Raw genomic sequence first — 23,937 nt, 5'->3', positions numbered from 1 at the left:
TTTTTTAGGTTTATAATAAGGTAATTTATTAAAGAATATTTACTGTTTAAGTGTTTATTGTGTCTGCCTAAATGCAGCAAACCCATTTTAATACAAATTACAATATGTCATCAATACAGCCAAAATAAAATGAATATGGTGAATTTGTATTTTTATTGCATTGCGTAATCGAGTAAATTAACAACTTTCTACTGTAAGTACATATCAGATTCAGAGGCATGTGGACGCAACTGAATTTGTGCATTCGCAAATATTTTTTTTTTTGGCAGTAGCTCTCATGTTTCTGGGTGAAAGGCATTACATTGGCTCCCTACCACACTGAATAGCAGTTTACATTGCTCAAGTTTATGTACATTTTTTAATTTTCATTTGTTTTCTCGTGTTCTCTGTGATTGTGAGTGACAACTTTCTTTGGCAGTAGACATCTTGCTCCCAAAATGATTCTGTCCAACAACATTCCATGCCAATGACAGTTTGTGATAAAATGAGATTCAGTAGCTGAATAAAACAACATTTTATATTCTTCATATGCAGACTGAATGACATGCACTCAAAAATCACACCTCATGAGTAGATTCAGATGGAATCTGCAGACCTTTCTGCATGGATTTGAAGGAAATCTAGGGTTTGGGTCCACAGATTCCATCTGGGCCTCCTCACAAACCACTGGTAATTAAAAAAAAAAAAAAAAAAAGAAGTTAAATCAAGATTCCTCTCGGAACAGAGCTGTAGCAATAATTAGCTGCTTTCCAATTTCAACAGGAAAGTCTGCATTAAGTCTTGACGTTCATATTAGTTGAAACAGTGGTGCTGCGTGGCTTGAGCAGATAGTGGCTGGATAAAGGCACGATGTGAGAGTCTTCTTCTCTTTGCCTCGGGCCCTCATTCTTGCAATTTGAAGTGAAAGCTATTTGTGCTCCACTGAGTAATGTCACAGTTCAGCATGGTGCGCTCTGTAAAGCTCACGTTTCCGTCTCGGTCGATGAGGATGACTGTATTGGTCCTGGGATAGACAAACACAAATATGACACTGGTTAAACTTCACAACTGGAGGTAAACTAGAAAGTGCAGAGAGAGAGAGAGAGAGAGAGAAAGAAGTTAAAGCACGATGGGACCTTGTGCCATATCCTGGTGAGCGCACACAAACTGCAGACAGGGCTTGGAGTCTGGCCTTACTGAAGCCTACACCTTGACTCTCCTGTGCGAGGTCCGGGGTGTTTCTGAAAAGAGCAGAAGTGAGATTCTTATGACTCTTAAGTGACAAATCAAGTCAAATTAAGATCTGAGCTGTTTTAGAATGCACAGAAATGCTACAAGTATTCACATTGTTTCTAAAAAAATATTGATAAACAATAAGCTGTTATTTCGAAACGTAGATCTTTTGTAACATTACAAATGCTTTATTGTCACTTGATCAATTCAATGAATCCTTGCTGGATGAAAGTGATATATTCTAACTTACTTTTGAATGTAGTGTATATATACTTAGTATATATACTAACTTAATCGTTTAGTTTCTAATACTAACTGAATAGTTGCAATGCAAAGCTTAGAAAATATAAGATATAAGAACTGACACAACTGCCTATTTACTTAAACATCATAGGTGGTTTTAAATCAATTCCTCTTACTGATGAATACATAATTAAATGATGAATGCAAATAGGTCCATAATGTCCAATCAGATGGCTCTCACTTCCATAACTTCAAACAGATACACAGTTATAATGCAGAGAATTAATTTATTAAGAAGAAAACATATAACACTGCTGTCTCTAAAAATGTAAAGTGATAATACAAAAAAAATAATAATCTGTAATAAAAAATAAAAAAAAGTGTAAAACATCAAAGCAAGTAAGCTTTGGACTCCTAAGAGCTGCTTTTTAATATCTAAATTCATTATGATATGCTGCCCGCATTCACCTTAGAAAACCTGTAGAAATGAGACTTCAAAAATCATACTGCTTGTTCTTCAGAGTAACTTTCTAAAAATCAGTTTGCTTTGTGTCTCAAGTGCTTCTTGAGGATCAAAAAGGATGGATGGTGGTTTGACGAAGAAAGGTAAAGATGAACAGAAAAAAACAAGAGAATACTCATTTTCTTAATGAAGGAGTGTGCACACTTACAGCTCCTCATTATTGAGGATATGGAGCAGTTCGTGCATTAAGCCATCAGGGGGCAGTGTTTTGTTCACTACACTGGTGAACAGATGTTTGCCGTGCTGCAGTTTTCTCCACGGAGTTTCCAGAAGAGAGTTACTCAACCCATAGACTCCTGCTGAAACAAACACAATCATCCATCACTTCCTGTGAGCTCTGAGTGAGACACACCCACCAATCTGGTGCTGAACGAGCGAACGTGCTCTGTATTGCAGACGGTAGGTGTAACACTGCATCAGCGCTTTATGCAAGACCACTGGTGTCTGAACACAGAGTGCTAACTGAGGGACTGAACAAACCTGCTTTGAGATGAATGGGCTCTGAACTGCCCTTGTTTCCATAGTAACACAATGTGTCTTCATTGGCCCTGCATCCAACAACACGGAGAGAAAAAAATAAATTGTGTTAGTGCTCACTGCTGAAACACAATTAAACACATATTTACAGTTATTTTTGCATCATTTGTCACTGTAAACACAGGAACGATTCCCATAGTTATGCAATGCATGCATAAAGAAATGTAGTAGAACACATCCTAATTAATAAAGTAGCAAAACTCACAACAAAAAAAAACCCAAGTCAATTATTTTACATATACTGTATACTTTATACTGAATACACATTTTTCACATGCTTTGTTACAGATAGACAGACAGACAGATATATAAAGAGACAGATATATAGACAGTGAGAAAGACAGAGATACACACACACACAGACACACACACACACAGCCAGATATATAGACGTACAGACAGTCTCTGTCCTTCATCAGCTCATGAAAGAAATCATCCTAAATCAGCCTGTAATTAAGGAGAGTGAATCTCCTTTCAGTTTGTTTGTATGAGCTCAGTCATTCCATCATTAATTTATGTGATTAGACATGTTCCTGTTTTCATACACATGAATCTAGTGGATGTATCCTCAGTGAAGCTCATTACTCCTGATGGAACTATGGTGATATAGCCGTGTGTTTCAGAGGATGTTTTATTGGCCCAGGAGACAAAATAGGATGGCTATGAAAGGAGAAATGGCCAATTTAGTGCTTTTGAAAGCACTTAGAGAGGGACATCAATAATGCCGGTTGAACAGTTTGGCAGAGATGGCAAACCACAATGAAGAGAACGTCAGACAGCGAGGAAAGGACTTCAGAAGCCTCAGAACTCTGGAGACCAGACCCCGTTGTGTAAGTACTAGGGATAAAGTAAGTATGCAGAGTAAGTATGCAGAATGCTGACTTTCCGTTAAACCACATCTGTTTTAGGAATCTTAAAAATTAATGTTTATTAATGGCATTTTGCTGAACTGCACTACATTTTCTTTTTTTTTGGAGGATTAAGTGCACCGAAGAGATGCAATTAAAAGGTTTTTTCCTTTTCCTCTGTATTCAGTTTCATTCATCTACAGTCATGGCCAAAAGTTTTGGCCGTGACATAAATTTTATGTTTAGCAAAGTTTGCTGCTTCAGTATTTGTAGATTATTTTTTCACGTTTCTATGGTATACTGGAAAAACAATGATAAACATAAGTTTTAAAGGCTTTTAATTGGCAAAAAAATATGAGTCAATTTACAGTGTTGACCCTTGTTCTTCATATCCTCTGCAATTTGCTCTGGCGTTCTGGATATTAGCTTCTGGGTCAAATCCTGACAGATGGTGATCCATTCTTGCCTTATTAGTTCTCGGAGATGATCACAATTTGTGGGCTTCTGCTTGTCCACTCGCCTTTTGGAGGACTGACCACAGGATCTCTATGGGATTGAGATCTGGAGAGTAGCCTGGCCACAGATATAAAATTTTAATGGAATGATCTTCGAGCCACTTCTTTATCCATCTTGGTTTGTGACATGGTGCTCCATCATGCTGGAAAAATACATGGTGACACAATTCTGTAGCTGACTCCTCAGGAGGAGACTGTCCTGGTGCTTGCTGGACACTCCTGAAGACACGTCCCGAAGACTGCAGTCAAACCCTTAAAGATCTTGATGATCCGGTAAATGTTTTAGGTGCAATATTCTTTGTAGTCATTTCCTTGCATGCAAGGCTATTCTTTGTTTCTTTGAAGGTAACCATTACTTACATAAACACAATGATTGGAAGCGCTTCTTCACTTCTTTTTTAGCAATCAGTCTGCTCTTACTACGATAGTGATTTCATGTGAATCTATAGCGTCTTATTAACTCACTGTCATCCATTGTCTGCAACACATTTCTTCTGCCTCTTCATCTTTCTGCCATTTTCTCCTCTGCTAAAGAAACTCTTAAGCCTCTTAAAAGTCCTCGTCTGTGCTCCTAACAAGTTTGACCTTAAGAACTCTTTTAAGGGTTAAGATGCTTTCTGAATTACTTTTTTTCTTTACTAGGATTTTTTCTTTAATTTTAAGAGTAAACGCCCACATTTCTAAGAATTTTCTTAAAATTTTGTCAGTAGGAGCTACTTTTTGCATTAAGATTCTTTATGAATACGGGCCCTGGATCTACTGTTTATATATCTTGTAAATATACACAACTCCCCATCACACCAGCTGAGCCTATACAAAGTACCTAATTTGAGCAATCTACACTGGCACAAACTCAATATCTTCTAATAATGGCCTTATCTATCTCCACTAATGCATTAAATACACTGAAAGACTTTAAACACTGGGGCATGAGAGCCAAATAGCCTTCTAATGATGTATTAATGCAGCACAATAAATGCTTACAAATGAATTTTGTACTGGAGACATGCTTTGACTAATATTCTTTTCACTAAACACTCAAATAGCAAACTGTTCAGTTACCAGAATTAAGCACCATGCCAAGGGCATTTCTGCTTATACAGCTAAAACAGCCAGTCAACTCAGCAGACAAAAATTTTAGGGTTACACACCCTTCTTTCATACCAGCTTTCAGGGATCTAATTTTAACTACACCCATAACAGTAACACTATCCAGCTACACCCATGAATGCCATTCACAATATATAGTAATATAATACGTGACCCTAGACCACAAAACTAGTCATCTGTGTCAATTTTTCAAAATCGAGATTTATACATAATCTGAAAGCTGAATAAACAAGCTTTCCATTAATGTATGGATTAAGATAAAACAAAAACAAAAATCTGACCTAGAATGAGCTCCTTTTTGCAGCCCTGTTTCAATAATTGTCATTTTTCACTGCGGGAATCAAATTCTGAAATTTGTAGAATGAACCCTTTAATCTCCAAAGATATAGAACAATTTGATTCCTTGAAATGAGCCCTTGAAAAAATCTTTATAATGTTTAAGTGAAAGCTGGGGGCAGCACACTCAAAGAGGAATTTTAGTCCCATACCTGATCTGAATAAACAGAAAAATAAATGTCTCATTGGGCTGAAAACATCACATAAAACACAAAGGCTATTATAAGTGTTGTCAGTCACATCCCTGTAGAGGAACAAACAAAACCTCTTTATTCTATTGGAAAGGCCGTCTCTATTTACAGAAGACAGCTGTATTGATTTCAGCACATAATGCCCATTGTAATTCCTCAGAGTTTATCTGGACATGTATCATTTTGTCCTTTGTGGCTGAGGAAAGAAAGCGAGAGTCCGATAAGCTCAATAATGATCTGGTTTATTAAAAGGGTAAACAAAGGAATAACACTCCCCATGGCTATTGCTTTCTGTTTTATTACTGGGTTTGGGAGTCTGAGTGGCCTTCCAATGTATTTTCTGTTCATAAATATTTGCTTGAAGAGACAAATGGACAAATGTTATCCCTCAAGTCCATCAGATGACAGCATGGACTTGAGTAATACACTACTAAATTAGCAGACAGCCTTTCAGCAAGCTAAGGGATGGAGAGATTATGACTGGTTTTAAGTATATCTCGTTAAATAAACACAAATCCACTACTCAGCTATAGTATACGTGTTCACTCCTATAGCTAATGTCACGGTCATTGTGAATGTATCCTCAGGCAAGCATAGACATCCTCTGCACTGAACCATTATTATGATATTATACACACAAAAACATGAATTATTTCAATAAACGTCATTATTTTTGACCTTTAATATGTGGAATCATGAAACCCATCTTTTTAAATCGCCTCAAATTACTATGCACTGAGATAATCACGCTGCTGGAAACACGCCATCTGTTTGAAATCTATTCTAAATAGACTTCTTGAGCTTTGGTATATGGAGAGCAGGTGGCGGCACCAGTGCCTGCTGTCCTTCCGAAGGACTCTAGAGCTTAGACAGTATCATCACTGTCATGTCATACTCATAACAAATGATAAAGAACGTGAGATCACGATTGGCTGGCACTTCACTTGTAGTAATTTTAGAGCTATTTTTCAAAACTCTGTGTCTCTTTAAACAGGCTTGATATAGCACCAAGTGGTTTTAATTAGAGAACTGACAGCTTAGAAGTACATGATTTAATTGGATTCAAATGAACGATTGTGTAAGAATGCATTACATTATGATTTATTAATAATTTAATACTGAAACAGTATAATTAAGGCAGTTCAGGTTTTATTATTTGACAGCATTTTAATAAGTAGGCTGATTTGAACAAAATCGTATCATGAAATATCTATATCTAAATAATTAATTTGATGTAGATGTTTGAAAACTATATTATGAACATAGATGCCACCAACAACTTTCACAAATAAAACAACTTCACTGCTGAAAAATATCAAAACACCAATTAGGTGTTATTTGAACCTGTTAGTTTGAATAAGCTTGCTTTCTCAAATTGAGGGAAATCACTAACAGTCATCAATTAGATTTATTCGATGCATTCACCTTTTAAGCAAGGTTATATATATTTGGAAAGAACCAAACAAGATTTGCTTTTCACCACTCACCTGAAGTCAGCAGTAAGGAGATTGAAGCCATTATATAAATGAGCTTCTGAAGACACTTTACGGAGGTACGCGAAACTGTCCAAGTTATCTGTCAAGTAGTTGGACACCAGGAAACCTGAGTAAAAATGATAAATGATATCAATAATCCAATTTTTACCAACCATGGATTGTGAAAGATGAGGGATAGGTTGTGAACTGCTTGGCGAAGGTTATTTTAATTTTGTCCCCTCTCAAATATGTCATTTAGGCAGATTTAGAGAGCTAATTGCTCAAATTAATGCAATTTGTTGAACAACATGTACCAAGCCATATTTCTCCGGCTCTGGCACGCAGCTGTTGTGTACAGCTGGGTTGTTTGCATTAGTTTTAGTGGCATGACTTTGGAACAGAGGGGTGGGGTGTGTTCGACATGCTTTTGATGGTGAGTGCTAGTGAGGTGTCAGCCTATAAAGAGGCCTTGAAGACTAAACAGACACTGGAGTGATGACAGCAAGCAGTCTAGTTCAGTTGAGTAGAGATCTACAGTGAACAGCTGTTCGCATCTCTGGCCTCACCACCCATATTCACGCGTTTATGAGAACATGTCAGCAATCATTAAGAAGAACATAATTAAGGCAACCCCACTTAATATTCAGCCTAACTTCTTCAGTATTGTGGGTTATGAGTAAAGACATTTCTAAGAAGCATGTTAACAATGTAAACAAACTAAAACTGCATCATTAGAAAAAGGTTCATTTTGGATAGGGGTGCTCTGATCAGGATTTTTGAGGCCGATCAACCAATCGTCGATCACAGAAAGCAGTATCTGCCGATACGGACATGTAGAATTATTAATAGTTATGATCCAATCAAGATTTTTAGACATTTATTCATGGCTTGAATTTAATTTTTTTAAAATATTCCCCTTTTTAGGTCACTCTTTTGAGAAGGGATTTTTTTAATTTGAGGGGGGAGGGGCAACTTTTAAACATTTTTCAAAAATATATATTTATCTCACCTAAACGTTTGATAGTACACTGCATTTTGACAATCGTGCAAATTAGATATTAAATATTAGAGTCAGGTCTAGCAACACCTACTTCTATATTTGGGCTAGGTGACAAGACAATCGGGTGGTGCTCGCAGACGAAAACCTGCAACTTGCAGATGCAACTAAATTTTGATATTGAAAAAGGTTGAGAAGCTCTACCAATGGATGCTGGAGTCTATCACCACACAATTTGATCCAGAACAAATTTTCTTCCTACCTTATTTCCTTCCTGAGATATTGCATGTCAAATAACAAAGATAAGTGAAATTTCCCTTGAGAGCACATTTATTTTCTGTCTTTTATCAGAGGTTTCTCAGCATGAGAAAGTCCAAATGTAATACAAATTTATTTTCTAAATAAAAAAGGTTTTCTATCAAATAATACCTACAATATGCCTCTTATTATTATAGTTTCGAAGTTATGAGTCATTACTTTGGGTATATCACTTAGAAAACAACCATTTTAAAAATGGCAATTTATTCAGCAGGAAATTTCCATAAACCATCATAGACGGAGGGACCTAAGTCCTATCCAGGGAACAGAGACTTAGTCATGGGCTCTTGCGATTTAAATGGTTTAACAACCACCCAGAAAATCCTAGAAACCACCTAGCAATGTCCTAACCACCCCTCAGATTGCCTAAAAATAGAAACATGCTTAAATACAGTACGAAGTCCTTAATACCTTTCTATAGCAAATTTAAAACAACTACCGTTGAACAAAGTGCTTTGCAGGACACATTAAAACAACAAGTATAAACAAGAATCCAGTGCTTTGTGATTGGCCGAATACCTCAAGCGTGTAATGGAATTGTTACGCCCCTTGACATACTGTGATGGGGGTCCCAGGAATGACACTGGCGCGACAAGACAAAAACGATAAAAACCCATTACAAACGAGCCATTTGTTACATCCAGTGGGGACATAATTATGGATTATAATGACTTATACTGTGTTTTTACAAGTTGCGTCCTCTTTTGGAAGGCCAAACTAAGTATTTTCGCTTCCACAATGAAACACAGAGTGTCTCCACAACATGGCGGCAGCAACAAGACTACAGAGAGAATTCAAGTTATGCCTTCTTTCTTTGCGTGAACATTTGGGCAGCATTATGCAAATCTTCCCACATTGTGACATACACATGTGGGGGCGTGTTTAAATGAGGGGTTTTAGGAGGGTGTGGGTGAGTCTTAACATTTATAAAGAATATATCTTTGGGTTTGAGACTTTAGTCTTTGCAACTTTAGGGATCTTATCTATGCATGAACAGTTTTTAATACTCCAAAGAGAAAGGAAAATTTGAAATTGCATCATATGACCCCTTTAATGTGACCACAAGCATGTGACCACAACTTAACTACCATAAAGCAACAACTTGATAATATGGAGAAAGATTTCTAGTCCAGTCCCCAGCCATATCGACAATGAACTATTATAGGAAATTGTGAAAAATGTGGCCATTTCTATCATCATGTGTGAGTTTTGCATAGCCAAGCACCACTCACATCTTCTTTAGAAAAATTTAAGAATCTAGATATTTCTATTATTTCTTTTGCTGATTTGAAAATCTAATTTATTTTTTATTTGTAAGAAAGCATTTTGTACAAGCCCCTTTGCTGTTTTTACTTTCTCAGCACTTCTGTTCTTTGGTAAAATTTATTTAAGCTTTATGTTTGTATATTATAAGCAAAAAAAAAAAACAAAAAAAAAAAAAGATTTGGAGGTGTGCATGTATAGAAGACTATATATATATATATATATATATATATATATATATATATATATTAATTATTTATTAAGGGTGAAAATAATGCAGCAAAATAATCTCTGCATGTCTGCTTACTTGAACCGAAAGTAGATTGACGATGAAGGCTTTTCAAAAGGTAAATTATGCTACTATTAAGAGTAATTTGTCAGGGTAATACATTGATTAAGTGTGTCTAGTCAATTGCTCAGTAATAGTAGAGTACTTTAATACAAACGGGTGAAAGATCTGCACTACCTCTCCCCTGAGCATCTGGATTTTGCCGTGCTTCCAGGTAATTGGTCAGTGCCGCCAGTTTCCCTCGTTTGCTAATTCCCAGCCATGATCCGCCTTCTTTCCCCTCTTCCAGGTCTAGACCTAATGACAGAAAACAAAAAGTCACATTGTGTTTTAATGTGACATTATATCCTGTCTACTGGCTATAATAATAAAACCAGCAAGAGAACCGGATTTAGATGTGTTGAACAGCTCTGGAATGTTCACTGAGAATGATCTGAACTGAAAGTAACGAATAATATTTTTCATCTTGATACTGAAAAGAAAGAAAAAGTACTTTATAGGCCCAATAACACTGATCGGTCTAGTGCTTTGAAAAGAGGAGAAATTCTGAACAACATCACTAAATTCTACCATAAAAAAATAGAAAACTGTGCTAGATGGTTTCATGCAAAACTACACATCAAAACCACAGAGTGATTCATGTTAAGGAATAGGCCGTTAATAACGGTAACATTTAGCTTAGTATCCTTAAAAACACCTGGCCTTCTCATCTTCACCAAAATACTCCAACATTTTTCATCCATACCCTACACTTCACTCCTCCGGACAGAAAAATGCTTCTTTGTTTGCAGCAAAATTTATTTCCACCACTACACTAAAAGCACCCATGAACCATTCAATTCGGTCTGATCCAAGGATTGAATGGCAGAAAATGGACAGAAAAACTAACAAATCAAAAGCCTCATGATCTTTTGGAGCCAGGGGAATGACTGATGTATTGTTTAGCAGACTCTGGGTCATCAGTCAATTAAACAGTTCTTCTTATGGGTGGTCAGCTGAATCCTGATAATGGACACTTAATCAAACGTGGATGATTACCTTTTCCTCTTCTAATGTCAGATTGATTATGACTGAATTTGCACTACTAGGGCATGATGCCAGAGATTTCATGCAGATAGTCAAATGACTGGCTCTGTGAGACACAATAAAAAGACTATTTAAGAAACCATTGTTCATCCTAAACTGCAGAAACTCTATTTGCAGTTCATAAAAACTCTTTAAAGCTGACATAAAAATCACCATCTGAATTCCTCAGTGACATTGCAAAGACAATAATTTGCAGAATGTTGGTGAGAAAAAAAAAAAAACCTGAACTTTGGATATTAAATATGTCTCTAATAACTGAAAAATAGGAGTGATATTTACCACTCAGGATCTCATTGTTGCTGCCCCAGAAGTCTGCAGCTTTGGATGGTCTGCTGTAGACCTCATCTCTGTTAGCAGCCAGAATAAGCCTGCATAAAAAAAAAAGAAAAAAAAAAAGATGAAGGTGACATCACACATTCTTTTTCACAGCATCCTTCCAATGCAATGCTGATAATACTGATAAAACTTCATTTCTATAATAGCACACACATCACTATAACAAACCACCTTTAGAATCAACCTTATGGTCTCATAAATAAATAAAAAAACCTGCAATGTTACCCACAGTTAATGGACATTGTGTTAACCAATAAAGGGCTGATTTTTAGTCAGACTTCCTGTGGGAGAGGGAGAGAAGGAGGCTGGCACTGTTGAATGGGCTCATACAGTAGGTCACATGTGCACCTAAATGTGTTTATCTCAGGCTGATCCCAGGAGAGCGCTGGATGCTGTGCCAGCTTCACACCTAAGGCCCAGAGAAGACTCAGCTGTGATGTTGAAAGCTGCTGTGTGTGGCTTTATTGTCTCTGCTCAGGCCTGATGCTCTGTAGAAGCCTCTCTGTCAGTAATGAAATATTTATTTATACCTTTGCATGCTGAACTAAGTAATTTGGGGTTTATGAGATGTCAGGTAGCTGGGAAATGTCAGTCATGCATTCTGCAAGGATACTTTTTTTTACAAATTGAAGAATTATAAATCTATAGGCAACTATAGATTGAAATGATTAAAATATAAAGTGATACACCACCAAAAAATTTAAATTGTGTCATTAATTACTCACCCTCATGTTGTTCCAAACCTGTAAGACCTTTGTTCATATTTAGAACACAAATTAAGATTTTTGATGAAATCTGAGAGCTTTCTTAGCCTCCACTGACACAAACACAACTGAAAAGCCCAGAGAGGTAGTAAGAACATAATAAAATAGTCCACGTGACATCAGTGGTTCAACCTTAATTTTATGACGCTAAGAGAATACTTTTTGTGCACAAAGAAAAGAAAAATTATTATTTTACTCGACAATTTCTTCCCTTCCGTGTCAGTTTTCGACGTGGGTTCACGAGAGCACCACAATGTCCCTTCAAACACTTTTGAGTATTGGTCATTCCATACAGATTTCATTATTGATGGCTGATATTTTAGAGAGCAGGGCGGCCGATATAAAGCTGACATGTATTATAGCTAAGCATGTAACGATTCACTGAACTCGCGATGCGATACGATTCACGATACTAGTTTCACGATACGATTTTTTCACGATTGTTTGTACAAAATGAGATTTAAGAAAGATCAATGAAAAAGTTTCCTTTTATTATTTCATTCTCACTCATGCAGACAAAATGCTGTACATTTCTTTCTGAAACTGAAATATCTTTGTCAAATAACAAAACTAAATTGAAATGTTAAAATAAATAAATAATACAAATAAAATAAATCTTTTAATACAAACAAACTAAGGCTTTGCCAGTGCTCTTTCCTAGCTTAGAATATATATATATATTTTTTTTAGATGTTTTTTTTTTTAACAAATATCAGCATATCCACATTTTCTGGGCAAAGCAGAGATCTCTGCACATTCACAATGTCCCCTGCTGATGAAAAAACCCTTTCACTAGGGACAGAGGTGGCTGGTGTGGAGAGATATGCTTTTGCTATACTGGATAGCAGTGGGTATAGCCTAGCATTCTCTTTCCACCACTTGGACAGCTATTGAGGGAAATGGATGTTTCAGCTCTATACTTATTCATTTCTGCATCAATCTGACTGATGTGCTGTGCAACTGGTTCATCGAAAGTCCCTCCAATTTTTCGTCACACAGCACAGTGGTGGCCGTTTTGAGTGGCTTTAGAAGCTTCACTATGTCCTCCGCATCATGGATGTCTGAGCCATCCAAAGTATCGATGTCACGGACATTTCGTCGAACGTCGTTGCTCAGTAGAGTTGCTGTCACAGCCGCTTTCTGTTCGAGATAGTGTTCGTTCATATCCAGACTGCTGTTCCAGCGCGTAGCGACATTGATGATTAACTTATGCGGTAACAGTATCTGTTTGGCTGCGAGCGCAGCTGTGGCTGTGGAGCTTCGGTGAAAAAAGGCAGCAATACGCCTCACTCTGCCCAACAAACGGCTCACGCGGGGCACACTCAAACCCGCTTGGCTGGCTAAGTTCAAAGTGTGGGCAAAACAACTGACACGGGGGGCCAGCCCAGCCTAAACGTGTATCGTGATTCGTTTAACATCTCAACCGACACGAATCGTCACATATTATTATCGATTTTCAACCGGCTCGGAATGCATCGTTACATCCCTAATTACAGCACACTATTTCATTTAAAGAAGTGAATAACATGCTATATAAATTAAGTCATTTATATTTATTCTACATAATTTACGCTAAATTTTAAATAAATAATTTGAAAATGAGTCAATGAGAAAAATTATTTAAACTAGCTTAAAGTAAAGCTCTAACCTCAAGGTTGCAAGGCATAAAAATGGAAGTACAACAACGAATGTAAAATGAAATGGCTCAAAATTCTCTCAACATGGGCTCTGGGCCAGTGGGCCTTACTTTAAATTCTGTCAAACTTTACAATAGATAGAGATGACTGTCAGCTTATGCACCTTGGTGGGTCATTAATGTAAACACAGCCAGTTGAGTGAATGTAAACTGTCAGGTCAAAGAAAAACAGTCAAAAGTTATTTGTGATAAGCCGCTCATTTTTCAGGAGCACAGGTTTATCATTCTGCCTTGCTGGCCATGCTTACAGAAAAGGCTAAACTTGCACTAACTGCTTAACAACAGCATGGAGAGTCTAATGTCCACTGTATTTCCAGCCTGTGGAACCTGACAGGCTGACAGAGAAAAAGAAAACTGGAGAGACAAAGAGTGATGCAATATCCTGGAGGCTTCGCAGATTGATCTGCAATGGTTGATGCACCCCAGGAATATATGTGCTCTGTACTGGAGACAGCTTGCAAAGCAGAAAAGCTCCTCTCCATCTGAAAACAACTTACTGGCTTGACAATGTCAATTACGCCAGACCTTGGGCAAGGTTATCACCCTCTTTGTCAGCCTAAATGGAGAGATATTCTTTCTCACTGAAACAGTAAAATGGCAAAAAGATGACTGGACACGACAAGACCTGAAAAGAAGTTAAAGGCAGATGCAGAGAGAAGAAGGGAGTCCCTGAGTGATGCAGACAGACAGAAACTCTTTATGAGAGAGAGAGAGAGAGAGAGAGAGAGAGAGAGAGAGAGACAGTCAGCTAGATTTTTAAATGGTTTTGAAAGAAGTCTCTTATGCTCATCAAGGCTATACTTATTTGATTACAAGTTCAGTAAATTTAGCATTAAAGCATTTATTTAACATAAAATCTTTGGAACAATGTAAAAAGAATAAAATCCAAACGTTTTCTGACCCCAGTCTTTTGAACATTAAGGTATATGTCACATTATGGAAGTAAAATGGGTTACGAATAGCAATTCATACTGACTTTAAGACATAGGCATTTTAACATAAAAGAAATTGCACACCTCACCTTTAAAGGTTTCCTTGAATTTTGAAATAGACTTCAGAAATAGACTTAAATGCCAAGTATATTTCCGTATGTTACTCCAAAGTAATTTTTTATGACTCACATATAAACATGAATTTCACTGCACACACTTTTACTTTCTTAATATACATAGTGAGTGTTTCTCAAGTTCAGTTTCTGTTTCATTCCATCATGTCTGTGTTAGCATCATGGTAGCAAAGCATCATGATGATCGACTGAAACATTTTAATATTTTTAACATCCACGTCATCAAGGAAAAATAAATGAGCACCATGGCAATGCTAAGATATGTCATGAGTATGAATATCAGATCTAGGTTATACTGTGTCTCTTACAGTTGCACACTAGCAGAAACAAAATTTATTTCATCCAAACGATCGATAGCTAAAATTTCTGACTATGTTGTATTTCAGGATCTTTCAGCCTCTCTGACAGGCTCCATTTGTTCCAAAGATAAAATATTAAGTTACGTTAAGTGGAACCATTTCAGTGACATCAAAATCATCACAACCACATATAAGTAAACTAACCAAGACCTCCAGCCTGTTTTCTCTCAAAGGGCTGCTGGCTGGGAATGTGAGGTCAGAGGTTAACATGACGAAGATTAAATCATTCCAAAAAGAGACGCTGATTTCCAATAATTGTAATAATTGTACACTTGTTTTGGGTATTGTGACAGAAATCCTCATTAATCAAAGGCATTTCTGTTTTTAAGATTAATTCCCATGATCTAAATATTCTCACAAATTTAAAGTTTGTTGTCATTTGGAAGTGTGTAGGCCTTCTTGCATTTTATGTTGTTACATTATGATTTTATATTCATTGGCATAAAATGGTCTTTAAAATGACAATAATATCGATTATCGCAATTACTTTTGGGGCAATATATCGCACAACAAAAAGTCGTTAACCTCACAGGCCTAAACATAGCAAAAGATTACGGTTTCAAATAAATGCTGTTTCTTTAGAAACATTCTATAGAACAGAAACCTAAATCCTAAAAATCACAGCTTCCAGAAAAATACAAAATGAAAACATATTTAAATACCCCTTAGATCTGCTCAAGCACCCCATTGGGTATACAGACAGTACTCTGGTCTAGGTGGATCCAAGCAAATTATAATGTTGCTAGGTTACATGTTGCAATATAAACAGAAATGCACTCTGTATTCTGTAATATTGTTAACATATTTACCTGACTTTAGTACATTTTGGCAAGTTAATGCTAAGTTGATTCCTAAATCTGAGGAACCAATGCATCACAAGACAACCTTCAAGACACGTTGTCATTGATTAGATTTTACAGCCTGGCTTGAGTCATCTGCATGTGACTCTGAACCACTGTGACTGACTCAATATTAGATAATCAAATTACAGCTTGCTGGGCAATAATCCTGATTAGAGTAGCATGTTTCAATCTGACAGTATTAACAAAAGTAACCTCTCTGCACTGAAGGGGAAGGAGACACAGAACACTAGCACATGCAAATTGATTACAGTACATACACATGATTCATTGCTCACCAGGCTATTGACAAAAAAATAAAAAATTACTGACTTTGCTCTCTCTAGCTCTTTAGAAACTCCTGACATTTGGCAAACCCTGACCTAGAGGCATATCCTTTAGGGACTGTCAGCTTAAACTGTGGTATAGGTGACCTGGGACTAGTTCGTCAGCTTGGTAACCACAACACTATTGCAGTAATGCACATTCATTGTTTTTCTGGCATTTTACAGTAAATGCCCACCACATTTTGAACAAAATTACAGGTTAGACTAAATGCAATGATATAATAAAGCCACCTGGGATTTAATGTAACCTTAATGTAAATAAAACAAATCATTTTCCTGAAACAAAAACTGCTCAAACAGTTTGGAGTCAGTAAAATGTCCTTTCATTTAGCAAGGATTCAAGAAATTTATCAAAAGTGACCGTAAAAACTTTGTGTGTGCGTATAATATATATATATATATATTAATACCGAATATATTAATTAATTCAATCGATTTTTCGCCCAGGCCTAATAATATATATATATATATATATATATATATATATATATATATATATATATATATATATATATATAGAATGTTTCTTCTAAATGTAAGATTCTAATCATGTGATAAAAAAACATGTCTTGTCTTAAACCCTATTCGCATGGGATTAGTATTACCTGGTGACCTCCAGTCATTTGTAATAATTGCGGAGGTTGTCTTTGATCTTAATCCCATGCGAATCGGCCATGACTGTAATTTTTTAAGTAAAAATTCCCCCGCAAATTACCTACCAGATTTCGCCGAACACTGAGGTCCTGGGATAATATTAGTCCCACGCCAATCAACATCTCTGTGATTTGGCCAGCATTTGGCAGGTCGTATATATATCTCATTTTTATTTTTTTTCCTGTGCCTTTTTAACCATCTTTCGTGAAAAATGGAGCTGCGTTGTAGTATTTGATAGTATTTTGCGTGCAGTCATATCTCTACACCATACAATTCGCAGAAAGAGAAAGCGGAAAATGTTTTAAAGGTTAATGTGTTACAAATAAATCAAGCATAAAGCTTGAGATATTATTTTAACCTGGTGAAATGTAAATGACGCAGCTTCACAAGTTTATTTTAGTTTCTTTTTTTGAAATCCATCTAACCGAAGCATAGAACGGGACTTGACATCCGGGTTTCTGGGAGATAAGTCAGTAAATTTGAGTAAAATCACAGGCTTCACTTATCTGAAGTACAAAGGGCTAATCACAGGTTTTACTACACACAGAAAAGGTTGCCTCAAGGGGACCGACATGTTGAGATCACATGACCAGGTGAATAATACTGATGAGAGTGATTTTACCAAGTACTTGTTTCTGGATCAATATCCTTGTTGATCCTGGAACAACATTCCAATCAACCAGTCAGAATAGAGGGTTAACTTTTCAGGAAATATCTGTTTAAGGTTTATGATCAGGATTAGGTGCTTCAGCGGCCTTGTTAATTAGCTATCATATCACACTGATTTTTAAATTATGGGTAGGGTTAGGTTTAGGGGAAGGGATTGTTGATCCAGGAACATATCTTACTTGGCAAAATCACAGCAACTAATAATAACACCTATTTTCCTTTTTCCCATCTGTGGAATAAATTAATCATGGCTCAGTGTGCATTTATACAATGTCATCTGTAACTGAAAACATTTGCTTTTCCCTGATTCAGCATCAGCTTGTTCCCACACATTTGCAAGAACTTTCCCTATTACTATTTGCAATGAACACAGACAATAAAGCTTCTGGGAGCAGGTGCACTACCTGTAGGCATTTTTGGATGCAGGCCGAGGGTCAAACTTCAAGAAGATGATGCACATGAGGAGGTTACTGATGGCAGGAGTTTTCAATCACAGTGAGGTCAGAGTTCAGAGATGGGACGTGCTATGTGCTAGACTACCAGATGAAAGAGAGAATGAGACAATTAATTTTGGATGAGAGGAGACAAAAGCTGTGCTTGTAAGCACAGAGGACAACTTTGAAGGGGATCCGTCAAACTATTCCAGCAACAGTGCTCATGCATTTAACAAAACCCAATCTGAGGATAAAATGAAACAGTAATCGAATAGAGAATCTGTATTAATATTTCAGACCACATGGTAACAATACAACCATGGTCTCCTATTTATCTTACAAAAAAATATTGTGCTGAATAGCGATGAACACATGGAACACACATTTGTTGTGATGTGGAACTAATCTATACTTAAGAACATTGTAGAGTCCAGCCAATTTACACTGAAAACATGTTAGCTTATGAACACAGACATACATGAAAACAATCATACACAGTCACATCACAAATCATATCTGGCACTTTTTGCATAATCTGACAGTGTTCGGATACATATACATATAGGTAACAATAAGCGTTTTAAGATAATGTTATGTGTATAAACGTATGGTATTAGACATAGATTAACTATACGCAGCTGTCATTGTTCCCCAGTGTGCTTTATCCATAGAGAATGATCTAGTAGGTTTAAAGTCAGGCTTGTGAAGTGTCTGACAGCAGGCTAGCAGTAGCCTAACAACCTTGCTAACCGGTCGGATAAATTGAAGGTACGTTAGACAGCTAACAAAAACGAACAAAAAATCTAACTTGTTTTCTCTTTAGTTTATAACAGGTTATGCGACATGTTACTTACGGATCCATATGTTGTCAATGCTCATAATTCATTGTGCCGCTACCGTAAGAGGCAACTTAAAGCACAGGAGGCTAATACAAAGGGCTAAACCAACCTCGCATTGACGTCTGCAGAGAAGTCCGGAGCTGATTGGCTAAAACCAGACATGAAAACGAGGACAGGACCGCCCACAGCATTGCAACCGTTCACAAAAGTTTATTTTCATTTTTCAAACATAATGTTATTTAGAAGTTAAAACTGAACCCGGATCAGAATCTTAATCGCGTTCGCTTGTTGTCACCTCTCAACTGTTGTCAAAAAAGGAGTGAGTTTCTGGACTATTCTAATTATTGTTTATTGAATATGCAAATAATATTCCATATCATTAAATTAATACATACTGATTCAACATTGCATTATAAATGACCGATATAGACAGATATTAATAATAAATCATTAGTCCGTGTACCATCACGATATCATTCTTCAGTCATTCTGGTGTAACCTGCTGAGGTGGAGAAAATCAAGATAAAGTGAGGAAAAAATATATTAATAATAATATAATCAGTTGTTATATTGGAGCAAGAATGAACTAAGTTTAAAATTTTTGTCATCGATTTGGATTCCAACACTGTTTAGCACTAATCATAATAATGTTATTGTTATAATGATAATTTGATAATTTTGGAAGAGATATTATTTTGTTGATAGTGATGTAACCATTGAAAATGAAATCATTAATCAATAAACAGGAGCGTCTTTAATTATACTTTAAACAATACTGATACTACTCTCAAATAATAGGCCTACTCCTCATTATTATATTGCCAGTGATATTAAAACTGCATCTCATACAACAACTGCATCCAATAGGATTAAACTGACTGACTACCCCTCATTCTCATATTCAGTAGCCTACATATCAAGTAGAAATGATAGAAATTAAAGAAATATTATTTTTAGATAATAACAGTGTATTATAATCTAAAAACAATATTAATTTTATTTATATATATATAATTCTGACGCACACTTGCCTATATGTTACTGATGTTTGCTAATTCGTTTCTTTTTTTTCGGTTTTGCTTGTTTGGTAGCCTATGCATGGATTTGTCTATTTCAAAACGTTGCAATATTTCTGTAGAGTATGTATCAGAGAGATGCGCTGCACTTGTAGTAGTGTGCAAAGCCTGCCTTGGAAGAATCCAATGACACTGAGAGGGTTTTTGTTGTCTACATTGGAAAGCATCGTATAATTTTACAAGTACCGTTTTTACATTTAAGATGAGGCATTTCTTTTGAATAATCATACGACTGTTTCGAAAAAGTAAGCAGTGATTTGTTTATTTTTTTCGCGGAGATGCTTGAAGCTAATCGTGGAATCATCCGCTGATAGTGTTGACAAGTTGAACGTGTGTGCTGCTGCTGCTGCTGCTGCTGCTGTCCCTACAACTCACAGAGAGCAGACAGGTAAGATTCTTGTTCGCCGCTGTATTCTTTATCTATGATCATTTAAACTCGACATTTAGAAACTTACTTCGCAACCCCCTATAAACTACTGCATTCGCGTTCACGCGTATCTCAACTGATCGAGCGATTCGTCTATTTACTGTCTATCAATTGAGAGCAGTTGCTTGGCAGTAGTTAAACATACATTTTGCTTTAGTGCGTTTTAGATGTCGCGTTTACTGTAAAGCATTTGAAGATGCATCACATGCCTACAACTGATATTTATCTACGTTATTTTGAGGCACGCGCGTCATGCTTGATAGTAACACGCGCGCACAATGAGCTGCTAGTGAAATGCAGCCCTTTAATTTGACCGTTGTCGTTTTGATTAGGATGCAGAAGGATGTGTTTATCAGTGTTCTCTCACCCAGATCAGTAAATTAAGGGGATTGTTTAGAATAATGTGCACAAATCTGAATAAAGTGTTTCTGATTCGGTTACTCATGAGGAAGGAATTGACCATTTAAAATACGACCCGAGGCTACGGCATCTGTCAGAAAGGGTGATCCTGGTGTCAGTGCATATGGCACAATTTCAGTTGTAGCAAAGATACCGTGCTACTGGCAGAGTTGGTATTGTTATATTTTATGCACCAAGTTGTAGATTTTTATTGTATTGTTTAATAGGACTTGTCTGGGCTAGTGATTTCTTTGGGGATCATACTGTTTGATAGAAATTGTACGTTTTGGCACATTTACTGACTAAATCCCACAGGCCTACATAACTGTAGCGATTTAAAATATGTGTTGCAGCTGGAGTTCATCAAATATTTGTGCGATTTCTTTCTTTTTTTTCGTTTTTACATTTAACTTGCACTGCAGCAAACCCCCCAAATAAACGTAATCATGGGTTTTTCACACTGTTCACACATAAGCTGTGTTATTAATGAATCATGGGTAATCATCATGTTTGTTTGAAAATTTCACCCTTTACTGTACAATTGATAAACAGCGGAAGAACGTTCTTATTTGCATATTCATGAGTGAGTAACGCTGATTGGACGACAAAGGTGTGCGAAATTGATGGCCACGCGACCTGTTTTGGAAAGGCGTGTGTGGTAAAGATGTGAAATCTAGACACTACGCATTTGGAAGTTTCTGCGACTATACAAAACACAATTGTTTAGTAAGGTAGGCGCTGTTTATGATTGGGTGGACGTTGCTAGACTGTAACCATGCAGGTGTTCACACTGTTACGTTATAAGCTACACTTGACACTGGAATTCACTGCAGAACCATCATAGCCTAGATTTTTCGGCCCTTTCTCACCAAGAACGATACGGTAACTGTAAAAATAAGCTTTCACATCGATAGACGTCGTTGTTTGTAATACGTTATGTTTACAATAAAAGTGGAGCATGTCCTGTGAACATAATTGTTGAGGGCTTTAAAGCCATGTGTCAGTTTTGATTTTATTTTATGTTTTTAATCGTTCATCTGCTAAAAAAAAATCGTTTTTAAGTGCAGGGTGAAAGCAAAATTACAATATGAAAACATAGCTGGTGAGATGTTTTGTAGTGTGATGTGCATTAGCAATATATTATGAATTAATGTAAACAAATGTCATCATCAGTTTTAAGGTTATACTTATATACATTTCTGAGACTTTACCTTAATAAGCAAAGTGCAATTTCATAGGTGAGGTGAGAATGCACCATGTTCTTTAACCCTTAACCTTTTAGGCCTGATGTGATGTTTAAGCACAACCCTCTTTTGCATGTTGGCTAATTACTACTCATCATTAACTTTAAAGTGCATGTACATCTTATTTACTTTCTGTAATATGTCATTGGAAAGGCCCAGTGTCGTACTGATTGCATGTTATCGTAACTGTCAGAAATATTAAAGTTGTTAAAACTCTCTTACCCCAGCTGAGATGAGGAGCTTGTTAAATTAGGCAGCGCTGTCACTCTTGGCACATTGAGCAGCTTTGCTTGTCAGGAGAATTTCAGCGCTATGTAAAGATCTACCCTTTGTTCCATTTTATAATTACAATAAGTTGTACATGTTTTTGAAAACTTTATTTTAATTTGAGTCAAGGATGGAAGCTGTCAAAGTAATTTCATTGCTTCTTTCATCAGGAGGAGAATTTGGTGCATTTATGTAAGTTCATAAAACGACAAAACAGTGTTGCAAAGCAGGCCACTGGGGAGCATACCCACATTTTGCAGTTCATCCCACTGTGATGTTGCTTTAGTCAGATGGATGAAAGCTGACAGAGCTGAGCTTGAGTTTGCAAAAAGATCTTTTGTACAGAGAAGGCAGGATGAGCCTTGGGATGAGTTTCCTTTTGGTTGGTAGCTCCCTGCGAAGCAGACTTAACGGGGTGTTTGTCCATCTTAAGTGAGATGTCAAATTATAGGGAATTTTACATGTATATTCACAGTCCGAAAAGCAGCGTAAAGTGCTTGGCGATCAAGCGCACAATACATTATAGGCTTATTGGAAGGCATTTTTATTTTTAGATTTCAGTAATTTCAGACCTCCTAAAGACTAAATTTGTCTAAAATAAACACAGTGATAAAGAGTTGAGAGTCAGGTACGTTTAATCAACCTAATTCACATCACGGTGACCTCAGTGTTGGTTTATAAACAATTTTTCATTGGTGAAATTGTTTTAAATTTATTGTCAATGTTGAACATGTGCTGCTTACATTTTTTTTTACTGAAACAGTGATACTTTTTTTTTTAATGATTACTTATGGATAGTAATTTTTTTTATAGTAATAAGAATCAAGCGGATGCAAACTTTTGAATGGGGTCCTTTTTCTAAATACAACCATTATTTTCTTTTCTAAATGTTCTAAATTAATCTTATTCAGAGAAAATAACATGCATTTTATATGATCCCTTTTATTTTGGTACAATTATTAACATTTTGCAGATACTGCAGACAAAGGGTATGTAAATTTATGACCTTTTATTTTGCCTGGGTGGTCAGTTGCCTTTTGAAGTGTCTAATAAGACGAACTATGTGAAGGAAATCTTCATAAAGTTGCTTTTTGATCAACTTTTCATATCTCACTTTTAGAATATGGTAATCTTTGTGAAAGTTTTAGAGTTTGAGTTCTGCTTTGATGGGTAGTCTCTAAAGCTTCTCTTTTTCTCTCGCCTCTCTTTCAATCTTTGTTTTGGCCTTGACTATCAGTCCCCTATAGTTTTTTTTTTCTTCTTCAGTTCTTTGGAACAATAGCTGTGGAATGTAAGTTCGCAGTCCCTCCTGCCTGGAACTCATTTCATATGTTAATGAAGTGTCTTCATTATGTAAGCTTTTCTTTTACTGAATCTAATTTCAGGCCTGCTTATGTTTTGTACACTCAGACATACACTAAGGCTTTGTTCACACCATACCCAAATACAATTTGGTTTTCAAATCCAATCTTTAGGTCTGATGGTCCGCATTTTCATTTTGCATGTGATTTGATCCATTTGTTCAGACTGTGTAGTTAATATCTGGTGTGTCTGCATTGGTTGCTATAGTAATGATGT

At 36.4% G+C, this 23,937-nt stretch overlaps 2 protein-coding genes across 12 annotated transcripts in view; one reads left to right on the top strand and one right to left on the bottom strand.

Annotated features, from left to right (window-relative positions):
• Positions 1–134: 134 nt before the first annotated feature.
• tango2 (transport and golgi organization 2 homolog (Drosophila)) lies at positions 135–19,079 on the bottom strand. 2 transcript variants are annotated; one of them, XM_026211755.1, is made up of 9 exons: positions 18,962–19,079; positions 18,078–18,209; positions 11,223–11,311; positions 10,035–10,154; positions 7,003–7,117; positions 2,459–2,526; positions 2,127–2,277; positions 1,116–1,220; positions 135–1,003 (listed from the first exon to the last, which is right to left on the bottom strand). In XM_026211755.1, the coding sequence occupies exons 2-9, from the start codon at positions 18,131–18,133 to the stop codon at positions 883–885; spliced, it is 825 nt and encodes a 274-aa protein (XP_026067540.1). In that variant the 5' UTR covers positions 18,134–18,209; positions 18,962–19,079; the 3' UTR covers positions 135–882. The 2 variants fall into 2 exon arrangements, with proteins under 2 accessions (XP_026067540.1, XP_026067541.1); XM_026211756.1 differs by having other exon boundaries at positions 2,127–2,274.
• Positions 19,080–20,307: 1,228 nt separating this feature from the next.
• arvcfb (ARVCF delta catenin family member b) overlaps positions 20,308–23,937 on the top strand; it is a 175,206-nt gene continuing 171,576 nt past the window's right edge. For all 10 annotated transcript variants that reach the window (XM_026211744.1, XM_026211739.1, XM_026211742.1 and 7 more), the window contains exon 1: positions 20,308–20,410. The gene's annotated coding sequence lies outside the window, so the exon portion shown is untranslated. The remainder of the gene's footprint in view (positions 20,411–23,937) is intronic.

The sequence above is a fragment of the Carassius auratus genome, chromosome 30, assembly GCF_003368295.1.
Source record: "Carassius auratus strain Wakin chromosome 30, ASM336829v1, whole genome shotgun sequence".
NCBI classification, from domain to species: domain Eukaryota; kingdom Metazoa; phylum Chordata; class Actinopteri; order Cypriniformes; family Cyprinidae; genus Carassius; species Carassius auratus.
This window is presented reverse-complemented; position numbering and strand designations above follow the sequence as displayed.

What these genes read in the sequence shown, in the direction of transcription:
- tango2 (XM_026211755.1), bottom strand. Translation starts at nt 18,133, where the DNA reads ATGTGCATCATCTTCTTGAAGTTTGACCCTCGGCCTGCATCCAAAAAT. An exon ending in CTCCTTACTGCTGACTTCAG is followed by an intron (nt 2,527 to 7,002) that starts GTGAGTGGTGAA and finishes TGTTGGATGCAG; the next exon opens with GGCCAATGAAGACACATTGT. An exon ending in ATCCTCAATAATGAGGAGCT is followed by an intron (nt 1,221 to 2,126) that starts GTAAGTGTGCAC and finishes TGCTCTTTTCAG; the next exon opens with AAACACCCCGGACCTCGCAC.